General features: G+C 51.0%; 1 protein-coding gene across 6 annotated transcripts in view; it reads left to right on the forward strand.

Annotated features, from left to right (window-relative positions):
- Window positions 1–321: 321 nt before the first annotated feature.
- Window positions 322–17,022, forward strand: part of PUM1 (pumilio RNA binding family member 1) — a 96,297-nt gene continuing 79,596 nt past the window's right edge. For all 6 annotated transcript variants that reach the window (XM_066565027.1, XM_066565030.1, XM_066565028.1 and 3 more), the window contains exons 1-2: window positions 322–413; window positions 4,728–5,101. In XM_066565027.1, coding sequence (XP_066421124.1) covers window positions 4,739–5,101 — 363 coding nt within the window. In that variant the 5' untranslated portion in view covers window positions 322–413; window positions 4,728–4,738. The remainder of the gene's footprint in view (window positions 414–4,727; window positions 5,102–17,022) is intronic.

Below are 17,022 nucleotides of genomic sequence, written 5' to 3' on the forward strand. Positions count from 1 at the left end.
CGCTCAGCCACATCCCCGCCAGCCCGGTGAGCGCCGGTGGCGGTGCCAGCGGCAGCGCGGGGCTGAAGGCGGGGCTGTGCCCGCACCCCGGCCGGGCAGGGGCCACGCTGGGAGGGCGCTGCGGGCTGACCCCAGCCTGGGCAGTGTGGCAGGGTCGGGGCACAGCCCGGGCACGTCCCGGCCGGCTCGGGTTCGGTTCGGTCCGGTCCATCCCGATCCGATCCGTCCCGTCCCGGCCCTTCCCGGTCCCTCCCGCCCCGTCCCGGCGGCGCTGGAGCGGCCTCGCTTTCCCGTGGTGCAGCGCGGCCGCGGCCCCGCCGCGCCGCCATGTTGTCGGAGTGAGCGGCCGGGGAGAGGCAGCGGCGAGCGGCCGGGGGGGGCCCGGCATCCGTCTGCATCCGAGCGCTCCGCCCGTGAGTACCGGCCCGGGGCCGGCCCCGCCGCGCCGCGGACCCCCGCGGACCCGCCGGTGGGCGCATATTGGCGGGGGGAGCGGGAGGAGAGGCCCCAGGCCGCCCCGAAGGCGAGCGGCGGCGGGGGCGCTGCGCCGGCGCTCCCGCCCGGCTCCCTGTCGGGGCCGCGGCCTGGGCCCATTGTTAGCGGGGAGGGGGCGCGGGGGGACCCCCGGGCCCCGAGCGCGGCCCCGCGGGCGCTCCGGTAACGGGGACGGGGGTTATTGTTGGGGGGGCGCGGGCCCATCCCAGCCCTCAGCCGCCTTGGCCCGGGCCCGGCCCGCCGGGGGCTGCCCCTCGGTCTGTGGGGCTCCCCCTTCTCCTGGGGAGGGTCTGCCCTTGCTCCTGGACGGGTTTGATCCCGGCGGGGGCTCCCCCTTGTCCCGGGCCTTCAATCCTGGGAGGCTCTGTCGCTCCGGCCGAGGCCCCGCTTTGTTGCCCCCAGGGCTCCGGGGGTGGTTGGGTTCCTTCCCCCCCGATTTTGGGGGGGTTTCGGCGGCTCTGGGGGTCCCTGGAAGGGGAGAGGGTCGGGGCTGGCAGAGGGAGGGAGGGAAAAAGCAGACAATCCTTTCCGATGTGCTGGGTGACCCTGGGGGTTTTGTGTTTGTGTGGGGTTTTTCTCCCCCCTTGTTTTTATCTCGTGCTCACATAACGACAGCCTCGGCCCTTGTGAGCTGCAAAGTTGGAATTTTAAGAGCCTCTCGGGCCAACCTGAGAAATGCTCTGGTTTTTTTTGTTGTTGTTATTGTTGTTGTTTGCTTTGGTCAATGTTTAATAACTTTGTTCGGAGCAGAGATTTTATTAGGCAGATCATGAGTAAGGAATTTCCTTTATTAAGAGGGATGGAGGTGGGGGAAAGGGGGACCGTGGGTCCTTTTGTGTTTCAGTGCTGGTTTTGGGAATCCGATGGGTCAGGAATTCAGTGCTGCGGCTCCCCAGGTTTTCACGAAAACACAGGGATAACGTTAAAAGTTCTGCTAGGCCACACAGCTCTCAAACAATGGCTCTGCTTTCATTTCCAGTGGAACTTTCCAAAAAAAACCCACCCAACCCAAACTCCTCCGCTTTGGGGTTGAACTTTTTTGGAACGATCGTTTTACATCGTGTTAATTTTGCAATAATCTGTGATTTTGAGGGTAATAGGGAACCAGAGCCGGGAGGATCTGGCTGTGGAGCCGGGCTCTGTGTGGATTAAAGCTCCTTTATTCAGTGTTGTCACCAGCGGTACTTCAAACTCGCAGGGAGATTCCTCCGAAGTTTTTTGTTGTTTGTGGAACGTCCCATAATCTGCAGTGTTCTGCCTGCGGTGACAACACGGAGCAGCTCGTTTCCCCACCGCGTTTTCACGCAGGGAAGAGCAGAGCCGCCTGCCCTGAGCGCGGTGGAGCAGCGTGGAAGCCTTTGTTTGCAAAGCCGGGGTTTCACCTGGGAAAAGTTGATCCTCTGTGTTCAGGAAGAGTTCGGGAGTGCGAGAGGCTCTGGAGGCCCCGAGCAGCTGCGGCTTTGCAGTGCCTGTGTAGGTGACTGCCCGTGTTCCCGGCGCTCCGGGAGCTTTGAATGACAGGATTCAGCTGTCCCGCTGCTGCCTCGATCGCGGCATTCCCATAAAAACACGGCTTGGAACTAAACTTGAACTACCCACAATGCTCCCTTCCCCTTTGCTCCCTTGCAAAATGTCGCCTTTGCCAAGTTTTCCGCTCGTGTTTGGAGCAGCCCAGAGAGGAAGCGCCTGGGAGCAGCCTCTCCTTAATCCATTGACTGAGATTTTCTGGACCCTCTTGATTTTTATAACACCTTTGTTAACTCAGAAATTAATTAGTGGCTGCAGCCTTTTGAAGGAGCAAAGACTGTGGCAGTGCAACTTTGTACCTTGTTTCTCACTGGAAATGGGCTTGTCACAATCTATAGATACTGGGAATTTTTTGGTGGGGATTCATAGTGTCTTCCTTTGTTTGTTTTTTTTTTTTACAGTCTGCCCTGAGATAACTTGTAACTTCCTTTCAAGGGGCGGCTCAGATTTCATTGCTGCAGCTAATACCCACCTCAGTTTGATGATAAATGAATTTCTTACCATTAATTACTTAATTTTTTCGTTCTTTTTGCATGGAGGAGCTTGAGTGCTTCATGTGATGTTACTGACGGATTTTGATATTGTTTGCTAAAGGGAAGTTAAGAGGAAAATGCCATTAAACTGAATTGTAGTCTCAAAATCAGTCAAGGTTTAGTCATATCGTGTTTTCAGTGTTTTTTCAAGTATGTGGGGAAGGTGGTGATTTCCAGACTCTTTGAAAGCTGGAGGAGTGAGTCCTGTTGGATGTCCCTGGTATTTAAGTTGTGAGTGTATAAAAAGCCCTGCAGAGTGGCCCTGGGGGCTGTGTGTGTGCAGCACCGAATTATGTTGGAGGTGCAATTAAAACAACCTGATCTCTGCAGTTTTCAGAGTCATTTTCCTCTCAGCATTAACCCCATGCTCGACTCGTGGGGCAAACCTGACAAAGTTGGATCAAAGATAGGACTCAGATTTTTTATTTTGGTCTCCCCACCATTAGTAAATTGTTCTTGGAAGTAGTTTGTAGTAGAGTGTTGTTCAGGGCTACTACGAGGAGCAGGGAGGGAACAGAGCTGCCTTTCAGGCCCTCGGAGGCGCTGGCAGGAGCAGGGCCAAGCTCTGCAGCCACCAAGGTACAGCAGTGGAACATCCTGGGGCTGCTCTGCCAGGAGCTTCTCAGGGCTCCACCACCCCAGTTTCATCCTCAGAGCTCTGTGGGGCTGCATTTGGATACCTCAGGTGATAAACTGTTGATCTTTTAAATGAAGATTATTTCAGACTATCCCATGCCTTTAAAAATGAATTTGGCTTGTTGTGTGAGCATTACATAATGGGGGGAAAACGCTTTGCTGTTCACACCTGTAGTGTCTTTATTGCTCTGATAGTCCTGCCTTAAAATAACAAACAAACTTCTGTGGTTTTGTGCTGCTGGAATGTTATCAAAATATTTGGGGAAAAGGAAGTTAGTGAGTTGCTGTCAGCTTAATGTGCAGGTTTTTGTCCTGGTCACAGATCATTTGGATGCATGTAAAACATTTGAGTTATTTAATTTATTGGGGTATTTTACTGGGGTGGTCAGTGCTCTGGGCACTGAAAGTCTTTTGGAGTTTTCCAAATTTCCCCCAGTGCCATCCACAGCAGGACCAGCAGTGCTGGCTGTGCCTGCTCTGGAAAGTTCTGCTGAGATCCCAGGTTTGCTGTTCTTTCTCTAGGGAATTGCATAAAGCATGTCCATGGGTTTTACTGCCTCCTGAGCACACTCCTGAGTTAGCAGGGAGGGCACACGCGGTGTTTGGGCTCCGTGAGCTGTACGAGCAGAAATCCGGGATTTTAAGTTTGCATTGAAAAACAAAAACCAAACCAAAACCAAACCAAACTGTTGCTTTGCTGCTTTGCATGACTGAGGGAATACTTTAGGATACAGGGGGCCTTGAGTGTTATATGGATGGGGGACCAGGCCCTTTTTGCCTGGTGTAAATGGACACAGCAGGTTCTGGTGTCACTGCCTTCCATGGGTTTTTGGGGGGCTTTTCCCCGCAGTTTTCCAGTCATGTCTTGTCCCTGGCAGAAATTGCCATTGTGCTGCTGCTCCGTGGGCATCCTGTGCCTCCCGCTAAGCCCGTGCTGCGCAGAAAGTGGGATCCCCGTGGGTTTTCGTTGGGATCCCCGTGGGTTTTCGTTGGGATCCCCGTGGGTTTTCGTTGGGATCCCCGTGGGTTTTTGGGCGGGATCTGCGTGGGTTTTTGGGCGGGTTCCCTGTGGGTTTTCGTTGGGATCCCTGTGGGTTTTCGTTGGGATCCCCGTGGGTTTTCGTTGGGATCCCCGTGGGTTTTCGGCGGGATCCCCGTGGGTTTTCGTTGGGATCCCCGTGGGTTTTTGGGCGGGATCCCCGTGGGTTTTCGTTGGGATCCCCGTGGGTTTTCGTTGGGATCCCCGTGGGTTTTCGGGCGGGAAAACCTGTGTGTTTTCAGTGGGATCTGTGGATTTCTGGTGGGATCTCTGTGGGTTTTCAGTGGGATTTCTGTGCATTTTCAGTGGGATCTGTGCATTTTCGGTGCTGTTCTAGCTGCTGGGTTCACGGAGTGAGTGAGTGTTGGAGGAGTCACTTTTGCCACAGCGATGTTCCCCTGCCAGTCACAAGATGGGTGTGTTATTTAATGCTCAAAGCTGCAGCTGGGAGGATTTCATGTCTCTTTCCCCTCTCTTTCCCCCATGTGCCCCTGCAGGTGTTGGTGGAATGAGCGTAGCGTGCGTTTTGAAGAGAAAAGCAGTTCTGTGGCAGGACTCGTTCAGCCCCCACCTGAAGCAGCACGCTCAAGACACAGCCAACCCCACCATGCCTGTGGTACTGACATCTGGCACAGGCTCGCAGGCTCAGCCACAGCCAGCTGCAAACCAGGCCCTTGCAGCAGGGACACACTCCAGCCCCGTGCCCGGATCCATAGGAGTGGCGGGGCGCTCCCAGGACGACGCCATGGTGGATTATTTCTTCCAGAGGCAGCACGGGGAGCAGCTCGGGGGAGGAGGCAGCGGCGGCGGCGGCTACAACAACAGCAAACACCGCTGGCCCACCGGGGACAACATCCATGCAGAGCATCAGGTAGAAAACCACTCCCAGCTTTCCCAACTCAGCCTGCAGCCTTCTCAGAGATGCTTTTCATGGTGCTCTTCTAAAGCTGGAGCTGGTTCTGGTGGAGTGGCCACAGTGGTGCTGTTTGTTTTCTCTTTTCAGGGTGGCGGTGCCCTGGTAGCTCTGAGTTGAAAGGTTTCTTGCTCTTGAGGATGTTGAAATCCCAAATCCCAATCCACTCCCTGTCACAGTTGAATGCATGTTTACAAAATTCATCACTCCCTTTATTGATTTTTTTTTTCTGATGTGTGAACCAGCATAGCCGTGACTGCTGCTGCTGCTGCTTTTCAAATCTGTTGCTGTAGTTAAATAATTCTTATGTAATGGTATTACAAAACTGCCAATGCATGTAGGTTGGGCTTTTACCATTCCCAATATTGGAAAACACAGGAGTGGAAGTTGCTGGTGGTATGTTTGACTGGGTTTCTTTGCTTAGGGGTTGGGTTTTTATGGTTATCATGTACAGAGGAGGGTGGTGATGAGGAGTGTAGCTGAACTGAGAAGAGCAGCTTTAAGAGTGTCATCAAGCAGTGGTTTTAGGACCTCCTTAGGGCCACTCAGTCTCTAGAGGGGTGGTGGGCCAGGCTGTGTGCTGGTGCTGTTTACTAGAAGTCCTTTCAGCAGTTGCATTGTCACTCGTGCTGCAGTTAAATGAGTGGCTGACTCACTCCACTCTGTCTGTGACCTGTAGCTCACTCATCAAAGACACACGAGTGCTTCCTCTCCGAGGCAGCAGAACCCAAGTGTAAGCACATTTTAAAGCAGAATGATCCCCACAAATATTGCCAGGGCAGCAGACACAAAGCTTTTGCAACCTTTGTGAACATCTCCTGCCTCCAGTTTCTGGAATCTAAGCGGCCAAGCCCTGGCTCCTCTGCTGTGCCTCCCCAGGGGATGTGTTGCCAACCAGAGCATTTAAAAGCAAACATTGCAGGGAATTTTGCAGCCTCACCGAAGGCAGTGTGTACATCAACAAAGAAATAAACCCAAGTGCCCTGTTAATTTGTTCTGGAAGAAAAATCACATAAAATACTGCAATATGAGGTAAAGAGCTAGAAAAATATTGTTGTTATTCCCTTATGGAGAAATGTAGTATTTGGGTATCAATTCAGAAGAAATAACTTCATTGAAACAGATGTAATTTTTCTGTTTATTTTCCAAGTTTTCAGTCACTAACTGTAAAACTTTCTTCAAGAGACATCAGTGCCAGAGATCTTAATGTTTTAAGTTCTGAAGGAAACCATAAGCAAGAATTTCTTCCTGTGAACTTGTAGGTTTTTCAAATCAAAGCAGCCACGGAGTCTTGGGGTGGAGATGCCTGGGCAGGGCCTGCTATTGTTTGGGCATTTTGTGGCAAGATGACTTCATGAATTAAAATGATGTCATAAATTCTCAATCCTCTTTTCCTCCAGCTCACACTTTCATCCTCCTTTTACTGCAAATCCCTGAAAGCAAAGACAACAAAACTCTCTGGAGATAAGGGGGGTGGGGACAGGGCACTCCAAGCTCGCAGTCATTAAAAACTCTGCTGGTATTCGAACTTTTATTTATTTAATAATGGAAAGACTTAAACTTTCACTCAAACAACAGAATCCTGCCTCTTTCAGAGGCTTGTCCTGTTGTCAGCAGAAGTGTTGCTCAGCTTGATTTTCTTCAGTAACTTGGGGAATGGAATGATCCTAATAAATAACCACTTAATGAAAGGAAAGCTCATTAACTTATGCTAGTTTAAATGAACTTTTCAAATCCAGTTTCTGTTGTGAGAGTGGGCAGTGGTGAGAAGGTTGTGTGGACAGAGGATGGAGCTCACAGATGATTCTGTGTGATGCTCTCAGTTTCCCCTGTGAGTTCTGTGAGCTGAGGCTCAGGAAATACCCACCAGGCCAGAATTAACGTTGGGGTTTTCATCTGCTCTGCTTCCTGCTGCTTTTACACTCTGATAAATGGGGTACAGCTGTAGTTCCAGTGTTTTTGCATTCAGTGCTCATCTCCAAGCAATCTTTGTGTCTAATTTCTTCCAGGTCAGCTCTGAGGTGGGGCACTAACCCTGTTCTCCTCAGTCTTGTTTGATATTGGTGCTCCAGTGATTGATGGGCACTTTTATCAGAGTTTGCTGCTCCATCCCTCTTTTTCCATGGTTCTCTGCTTGCCTCAGGGTTTTGCTCCTGGGAAGCAGAATGCAGGATATGTGTAATCCTAGCACTGCCATTCTTCTTGACTTCTTGGCCACCTCCACATCTGCTGCTTAAATTATAAATTCCTTGGAGCACGGACTAATCTTATGCATGCAGAATGATTTAATTCAGTTTGGGTTTAGCTGGGGTAGAATTGAATTTGGCCTGCAAGAACAGAAGTGGCAGGAAGTGCTGGGACATGCAGGGAGGTAGGGAATCATTAGGGATGTCTCCTGACTCTCTTTCTTATGGATGCACTTTTATTGCTGTACTTTTCATTTTAGACTTTCAGAGATGGTTTAGTGAGGGCCCAGCCTTGAAGACTGGTTAGGAAACTCAGTAGCTAAAAGATAATGGGAAGTCAGAAAAAAAATAATTATAGGCTAATATAGGTTAATGTCTGCCTAGAGCTTGGGAGGTCGTGATTAAAGGTAGAAGGATTTTAATTGTTGAATCCCAGATTCTTTTTGTTGCATGTGTAGACAGACGTGTGTCTGTTGGTGATAACACTGCAGTGGCTTTTACCAATGATGACATTTCATGGTGGCATTAAACAGCCAGGAGTGCTCTGAGTCACACCTGAGCTGCAGTCCCCTGACTTCCTTCCCATGGGTTTCATTGTGCTGTTCCTCCTGGAAGCTCTGGGAATTGGGCTGAGAGTGGCTTTAGCAGGGATGGCTCAAGGAAAAGTTCCTCCCAAGGAAGGGAGGACAGAAGCTCCTTCCTGTGGTGTGCTCTCCTTGTGAGCAGCAGGAAAATGCTGTGTCTGTTTGTGTTTTGCTTAGAAACTTTTTTTTCCTGTTGCATTTTCCCCTTCTCTGGAAGGTGTGTTTGGGGCCAGGTTTTTATATAAAATGAAACAATTAAAGATGCCCCTGTCATTTCACAAATGTAGGTGTCAAAGCTTCACCATCCACACAAAAAGCTGATATTGTCTTCTTTGTCCCTGCAGACACTGAAGTGATGCTGGGGTCAGCCTTTTGATTTCCTAACTTGGTCTCTCGAGCAAAATCTCAGCTGTTTGCAGCTCCAGATCCTTAATCACCAAACTTCTATGGAAGACACTGACCTGCAGTTTTTTCTCTTTTTATCCACAGAAAGCAGCAGGGGGAGGCTGAGGTTCAGGGTCCCCAGTAATTTTAATATTGGAGTGAGCAGGTTTGGGCTGTCTGCTGCCTGGTTGGTGTTGGGCAGTGTTACCCTGGCTGCAGGAGAGTGTTTGTTTGTGGGCTGTTTATCCTGCAAAACCACGGGCAGGGATCAGGACATCACGTAGGGAGGCACAGGATGGCTCCAGGTGAGGAATGGCCTGGCTTGGGTCTGCCTTGGTTATGAAAGGTTGCACAGATCTCCTCCCAAACCCAAACAGCCTCTGCTGCTCCTGGGGGCAGTGCAAAGACACTCGGGATATTCAGCTGGGACAAGTTATCAACACTGAGCAGGTTTTCAGGAAAATTGGCTGGGTTTTCTTGGCTGGGGTCTCCTGTGGCTGGTGTGTGTGTGTGTGTGTGTGTGCCTGAACTGGAGTGAAGGGAGAGTTCTGTGGTGTGTCCCTCTGGAATTGCAGTCACTGGAATTGCACTCGGGTAGTGTGGGAGTTGCTTGGTAGAAGCAAATGATTTTAGGCATTTGCTTTCTCTCAGAGCATGTTTAATTAATAATTGGAGACAATAGAACTCTGCAGGGATGGTCTTGTTGAATGTGGGGAATTTTTCACATGGAGTTGGTGAAGAATAGTCAGCACAACAGGGCTGGGACTGGGCTTTCTGCTCAGTTTTGCCTTTTGGCAGTGTGACCATGTGAGTTCTTCACTGGGAGCTGGATCCAAGCGGAGGCAGGAGGTAATTCTGGTAATTCTGCCCTCGTGGGGCACAGCTCCTCCAACCAGGCTCCTTCCTGCCCTGGGAGCAGCTGGATCTGAGCATGTTTGCCAATGCTGGGTGCTGCTGGCAGGCACCGTGGCCAGAGCTTGTCTGAAATTCGTGGCAAGAGCCTCTAAAAAGGTCCTGGAAGCGAAGGCAGCCCTGGTGTTCTTTGTTCTTCCAAAGGGAAATCCTGGCTAAGTGATGCTTTACGCTTAGGACAGAGATTTTGCCCCATCCCTGGCTGTGTCCAAGGCCAGGTTGGAGCAACCTGGGACAGTGGAAGGTGTCCCTGCCCATGGCAGGGGTGGAATGAGCTGGGATTTGAGGTCTCTTCCAACCAAACATTCCATGATTTCTGATGTGCCTGTGGATATGTGCTCCACATAATGGGATGTGTTGTCTGTACTGGGGTTGACAGCATGGAGTGAGTCCCTTGTCACACAAACCATGTGACAGCACCTGTGGCTCAGCCCTTGAAGGTGGTTTCTGCCCTCTGTTTCATTAAACCTGTTGAGTTTTCATGGGAACTTCCTTGTGTCCCAGTGAAGTGCTCAGGGCTTTCCTTTCCCTGACACTGAAAGGGCTGTGCTAATTTGATACCCAGGTAATTTGAAACACAATTCCTTGCTGAAATGAAATGTCTGGTTTGGCTGATCTGTTTCACAGAGATTTCTCCATAGTGGAGGGGTAGCTTGGGAGGGGAACTGGAACATTTAATTTGATTTTCTGCTTTGTGTTGCTCCCTGAAAATTTCTCCTGAGGTAGAAGGGGCATGAGTAGATTGGCTTAGTTGGATATTTCAGGTTGGAAAATCCTTGTGGTATGCAGGGGAGAGAAAACACTCTGAAACATTCAGAAAGATACTCTGAGACTCTGCTTCTTCCAAATCCATGGATTTTACTGTTCCTGATGGGCAGCTACAGATAAGATTGTCCAGCTGGGCTTGCCCAAGTGTGTGCTGGTGTTGGGATTTCTCTGTGGTTGTTGCTGTTCTGCTCTGCTTCCTTGTCATGGTGCTCACTCAGGAGGAGCAAAACCACTTTCACATTACTGAATTTGCAAATTCAGTGCTTGCAGGAGACTTCAGGTATTTCAGTGGGTATCTTGTATGAGTGTGCTTTGAAAAGAGGTTTATTACAGAACTTGTCCTGCTTGTTTTCTCCTCCCCTCTCCCCAACTTTGCTCTCCCCTTAGCAGCTCATTTGTGGTTTGCTGAGTTGCTGTGACCTCCTTGTGCTTCTGCAGAGCAGGTTGTGATCCTGGGAGCATTTTTGCAGATGGGTGAACCTTTACAGTGGGTCTGAGCCCCACAGTCCCTCCCCAGCCACCCCAATCCATCCCCAGCCGCCTGTGAACTGCCACAAATTCCAGCTGCTGATCAGAAATCTCCACGAAGAGCTGTTGCAGGGCATTGTCTCTGGCCTGCCTGGCTCAGAGAGCTCCCTCCCTCTTAGGTGTATCAGGGATGATTTCCAGGCTGCTTTCCCTGAGTGCTGATGTCAGGCTGAACAAACACTCCTTTGTGCTGCTGCCATGTGATGCTGCTCCCTCCCGGCAAGGAGCTGCTCTCAGCTCTCCTGTTACTCCTGCCTTTGTTAGGGGTAACTTCTGTTCCAGGGCAGTTGTTTTTATTGGGAACATCTGGCTTTGCTTCTTGCCCTGTTCAGACTTTCATTCTGGGCTGAAACTCGACTGTTGCTAAACCTCAGTGAGTCCCTGTCAGGGTGGTGTGAGGCCACTCTCATCTCTTCTGACAGAGGTGCAGTTAAACACTGCTGCATCCCTTCTCCACATCTTTTTCCCTCTGAATTTAAACCTGGGAAGGTCAGAGTGGGGCTGGGGGTAAAAGGAGAAGCCCCCCAAGGTCAGATCTTAGCACGGCCCCAAGCTCTTGCACAGACCCATGGCTCCAGGCACATCCCTGGGGTGCAGAAGATGGTTTTCCCAAGGGATTGCCAGCTCCAGCAGGACAAAACTAAGGTTGTTTCTTTCCTAATCCAGTATTTTTGAATCCTGCACCCCAATATGTGCCTGAGACATGGCAGGGTAACCTAAATTCCACATTAATGAAGCGCTTCCCTGGGTGGATAAAATGGGAGGAAAAACATAATTAGCTAAGGAAGGAGAGCCCCTCTGCAAGGCTGCCTTTGCTGCAGTTATTTCTGGCCCCTGAATCATTAATCAGCCTGGCCCCGTGCCAGGGAAGGCATTAGCCAATCTGCAATTTCAATGGCTTTTTGCTTCCAGTGCTAATGGTAGTAGCAATTCTAACCATGAATCCTTTACTACAAAAATAGTAGTTAAACCACCTAATCCTGTCTAATACTTGTGACTTCACATTCTTTCTTTACCCACTATTGTTATGGGAGAAGGCTAAAAATAGGGCAGTAATCAGTTGATGGAACAAGGTATTTTAACCCTGCCTCTGGTTGTCAGTGCAGACCTGTTGAGGAGTTTGTGATGCTTTCCTTGCTGTCAGCTGGGGAATGCATTTCCCCTCTCCTGGATGCTATAAATTGTCTGACTGCACTCAAATCTGGCATTTTTTTGAAATAACCTCCTCTGTGAGCTGTTCAAACTCAAGCAGCCTCCCCCAGCTGAAGGAGGATTTGTTTCCATCTGTAATTTGTAAACCTTTAGTTCATTTCAAGAGTTTTAACAATCGTGGGTATATAAATCAAAGTATTCAGCTGTAGCTTTTGGTTTTCTCCTCTCCGTTCTAAGGATGTTTCTTGGTTTTGGTTTCCTCCTCTCCATTCTAAGGATGTTTCTTGGTTTTGGTTTTCTCCTCTCCATTCTAAGGATGTTTCTTGGTTTTGGTTTTCTCCTCTCCATTCTAAGGATGTTTCTTGGTTTTGGTTTCCTCCTCTCCATTCTAAGGATGTTTCTTGGTTTTGGTTTCCTCCTCTCCATTCTAAGGATGTTTCTTGGTTTTGGTTTTCTCCTCTCCGTTCTAAGGATGTTTCTTGGTTTTGGTTTTCTCCTCTCCGTTCTAAGGATGTTTCTTGGTTTTGATGATTTTTGTTCTTCCTGTCTCAGTTCTGGTGTTCTTGTAGTAATGTTGCCTTTTTTTTTTTTTTTTTGAGGGATGTTTTACTAAAGAAGTGTTTGGTTGGAGTTTTTTGTTGTTTTTTTTTTTTTAATTGCAAATTGAGCAAGACTTAAAATATAGAGGCTAAATGGATGGAAATACTACATTCCCACTTGCAGAGTGCACAGGAGTTAAAAATAAATATCCAAGCAATAATCACACTCTGAAGGTGCTCTGGGTAAGCACCTGGCATGTACAAATAGGGAGAACTTGGGATCTCATCTTGTTTTCTCACAAACAAAACAAATGCTGTTGGATCTTGCAGGTTGGAAAGAGATTGGAGCAGCCTGGGACAGTGGGAGGAGTTCCTGCCCATGGCAGGGGTGGAATGAGAGGGGCTTTAAGGTCCTTTCCAGCCCAAATGAGTCTGGAATTGTGGGATCTTAGAGCTGAGAAATCAGGACATTTGTCTCTGCAGAGAAATACAACAATGACACAATTCCCCACATTTCTCTGCAGCAGTGGAGGAGCAGAACAAGAGAGATCCCCCAGCAGAGCTGAAATCCTGGGAGGCTCCTCAGGCCCTGCAGGAGCTCAGGCAGCAGCAGGAGAGTCCTTCCCACCATTTGTGGTCCCAGCACCCATCCCTGGCCAGGCCTTTGTTTGCCAGGGTGGCAGAGAGGAGCTGAGGCCAGAATTCCTCGTGGAAGGGTCTGTGGGATTCCCTGGGGTTGGTTTGCAGGGCTGAGGCCAGAATTCCTCGTGGAAGGGTCTGTGGGATTCCCTGGGGTTGGTTTGCAGGGCTGAGGCCAGAATTCCTCGTGGAAGGGTCTGTGGGATTCCCTGGGGTTGGTTTGCAGGGCTGAGGCCAGAATTCCTCGTGGAAGGGTCTGTGGGATTCCCTGGGGTTGGTTTGCAGGGCTGAGGGCAGCACTGGGCCCTGTAATTGAGTGCAGATCAAAGGAAGACTGAAATGATCCATTTGCATGTTCCAGCTTCAGGAGTTCCTGGCCAGGAGAGGAACTGGGGGAACAAATGTTCCAGTTGAGGGAGGGGAGGTGGATCCTGGGCCGAGGGAGGATGGGAGCAGGGAATGGGGCCAGGTGAGGAGCAGGGGGTGGGAATGGGAACCTGGAGAGCTGGGGCTGGCAGAGGTTTGCTTTGCAAAATAGAAACAGATCATATAAACCCTCTTCAGTCACTGCCATCCCCAGTAAATACAGGTATTTACTCTGTTTAATGTTCAACATTAAAATAAAAAATCATAAATCCAGCTTCACAGTGCACTTCTAGAGACACTTTAGATCATCACTAGAATATTTCTTAGCTCAAATATTTCTTAGCAAATATTTTTTAGATTCTTTTTCTCCAAAGAAATTTCTAATTAGTTTTCTGGGTTTTCTTTCCCTCTTGTATGCCAGATTGTTTTATTTCTTTGTTTAATTCCACTTGCCTTTTGCTTCCTGTGAAACATCTCTTGGATAAGGAGAAAGAAAAAGAATCCTTTGGGGTTGAGAGTGAAATTTAGCCTTGGATAGTTTGGCTGCCTGTCTGCCCAGGTGAATGTAAATTCTACATAAATGAGGATTCCTTAATATATAAAAACTGGTGTACAATCCCCTGGGATACCTGAAATGTGATACAGCCCTGCACTTGGAATTTGTATGTAAAGGTCATTTTAGCAACCATATTTGCTTAATATAAGGTGCAGTATTAACACACACTGTTGACATTAATATTTACCCAAAATTACAATTCCCATGCTTTGCTGGTCGCTCTCAGGGCATGAAAACCCCCCTTGGATTATTCTAGAATAAAAAATACAGTCCTGGAAATCTGCAAGGTAAATTCCCTGTTGTTTTCATGCTAATTTGTTGGGTCTTCAGCTCGGTGTTTAGTAATCAGAAGGACAGTTTGGGGCCCTGGCTGCTGTTAATTGACCTGAGTGCAGAATCCCTTTTGACAAGTGCCATTCCCCGGGGCCTGCCTTTGCTGGGCTCCAATGAGCTGCAGTTTGCAGCCCCAGCAGTGCCCTGGCTCCTGGCTCTGGGGCTGCTGCAGGGTTGGGATCCTGGCATTCTGTGCTTTCATGGCATCTCAGGGGGTTTGGTTCAGAAGGGACCTTGAGGCTCATCCCATCCAACCCCTGCCATGGCAGGGCCACCTCCCACTGTGCCAGGTGCTGCCAGCCCCAATGCCCAGCCTGGCCTTGGGCACTGCCAGGGCTCCAGGGGCAGCCACAGCTGCTCTGGGCACCCGGCAGAGCCCAAACCTCTCCAACCAGGCCTTGCCAGGCTACAAACCCCTGTGGCAAATGGCACTGGGGGCACCTGGAACCATGCAGGAAATCATTCTTTCCTTTCCTTTCTCCATTTGCTGCAATGGTTTTTGGTGCTGGTTTCCATCCTGGATTGAGGAATGGGAATGCCAGAGTGGTTTGGGTGGGAAGGGATCTTCAATGCCAGCTCATTGCAGCCCAGGGCCACCTCCCACTGTGCCAGGTGCTGCCAGCCCCAATGCCCAGCCTGGCCTTGGGCACTGCCAGGGCTCCAGGGGCAGCCCCAGCTGCTCTGGCAATTCCAGCCCAGCCCCTGCCCACCCTGCCAGGGAACAATTCCCAATTGCCAAGATCCCATCCAGCCCTGCCCTCTGCCACTGGCAGCCATTCCCTGCCTCCTGTCCCTCCATCCTTGGCCCCAGTCCCTCTGCAGCTCTCCTGGAGCCCCTTCAGGCCCTGCAAGGGCTCTGAGCTCTCCCTGGAGCCTTCTCCTCTCCAGGGGAGCACCCCCAGCTCTCCCAGCCTGGCTCCAGAGGGGCTCCAGCCCTGCAAGATCTTTATGACCCCTTTGCTGTGTTGCAGTGTTTTACCCCAGGGGACCCCAGGCCTGTTTGGGGTGCAGAGCTGGAGCAGGAGGGGCTCAGTCCCTGTCCCTGTGTTCCTCCACTCTCTCCAGGCTGTTCAGACCTGTGGATCTTTGGTGATGTCTGTGATGAGCATCTCAGTCTTTGCTCTTCTGCACGAGATAACTTGGAGAACTTAAATCTGTGATGGGGTGTGTGCAAGGGGCTTGGAGATGGGGAAAAGTGTCTGCCTGGGTTTGTGGGGTGCTGGGTGAGCAGCAGGTCAAGCACACAGAGCATCCCCAGCTGCTGGAATTGTGCTTGGTGCCTGTCTGGTGCAGCTCCATCCATTCTGAAATGTTCCAGACATGGACAGGGGCTGGTGTCTGGGTAGCTTTGGGACAAGGAAAACATTTGCTCTGAGTTGTTGTCACTGAGTTTTGCGATGCTGAGGCTGTCTAATCGTATTTAAAAGGAAAGAAAGTGCAGTTGTCCTGTGTGAGGTGGCTGCCTGACATGAATGAGCTGCTTGAGGGCTGGAAAATCCCCGTGGATGTGTTTGGTTCAGAGCTGCTGAGAGGCTCCTCTGCAGTATGTGAGGTGTGAAGTGGCCATTGACCATGGGACAAATGGGTTTGGGCTGTTGCACTGTGCAGTACAGGAGAGCTGGAAGCATTTCATGCTTTTTGTCCTCCTGGTGCAGGATTGGGTGTCTGCTGTTGGAGTTGTGCAAGGCCCCTGGAGCACCTGTGCAAGGCCAAGGGGGTTGGGAGCATGGTGAGATGCAGGGTCCTGCCCGTGGGTCACCACAGCCCCCAGCAGCTCCAGGCTGGGACAGAGCCTGGGAAGCTGGGAAAGGCCCTGGGGGTGCTGGTGACAGTCTGAACACGGACCCGGGTGTGTCAGCAGCAGCAGGGTGACCATCAGGAGCAGGGCAGTGACTGTCCCTGTGCTGCCACTGCTGGGGCACCTCGTGACAGGAGAGACCCTGAGGGGCTGGAGAGTGTCCAGGGAAGGGTCTGGAGCCCCAGGAGGGGCTGAGGGAGCTGGGCAGGGGCTCAGCCTGGAGCAAAGGAGGCTTAGGGGGCCCTTGTGGCTCTGCACAGCTCCTGCCAGGAGGGCACAGCCGGGGGGAACAGGGACAGGAGCAGAGGGAACGGCCTCAGGCTGGGCCAGGGCAGGCTCAGGGTGGGCACTGCAGGAATTTCCCCATGGAAAGGGGGCTCAGGCCTTGGCAGGGGCTGCCCAGGGAGGTTTGCAGTGCCCAGCCCTGGGGGTGCCCAAGGAAGGGCTCAGATTGTGGCACTGAGTGCTCTGGGCTGGGGACAAGGTGGGCATTGGGCACAGCTGGGACTCCATGGTCCTGGAGCCCTCAGTGATCTGGGAGAATGAATGAGGTTTGGAGGTTTGACAGAGAGGAATCTGCAGTGAGGAATCCAGCTGTGCCTCAGGGATGTGCAGTGAGGAATCCAGCTGTGTCTGTTGGGTGTGCACTGGGAATCCAGCTGTGTCTGTTGGGTGTGCAGTGGGAATCCAGCTGTGCCTGTTGGGTGTGCACTGGGAATCCAGCTGTGTCTTGCTTTGCCCCATGTTTTTCAGCAGAGAGGTGGAACTGGTGCGGAGCAGGGGCTGAGTTCCCCCCAGCCTCAGGAGGTGCAGTGATCCCCTGGTTTTGCTCCAGTTTCTCAGTGTGGCTGGTGGTGAATCCCACTTTGGGATGTGTGCTCCCACGGGGCAGGCAGGGAAGGGTTTCTGAGTCAGTGGAGTGGCTGGAGCTGGAGTGTGTTACAGTGACACACATTCCTGTGTTAGTGTGTGGAAATCCTTCGTGAATGAGATTTCCATAACTCCTGAGTGCATCCACACGTTCATGGTGAGGGGAGGGATGTTCTTGTGCACTGAACTCCTTCCAGAACGTGGTGCTCGTGTCCAGAGCCCTCATTTCGTGAAGTGGGGTTCCATGGGGTGTGTGAGCAGAAG

The sequence above is a fragment of the Molothrus aeneus genome, chromosome 23, assembly GCF_037042795.1.
Source record: "Molothrus aeneus isolate 106 chromosome 23, BPBGC_Maene_1.0, whole genome shotgun sequence".
Classification (NCBI taxonomy): domain Eukaryota; kingdom Metazoa; phylum Chordata; class Aves; order Passeriformes; family Icteridae; genus Molothrus; species Molothrus aeneus.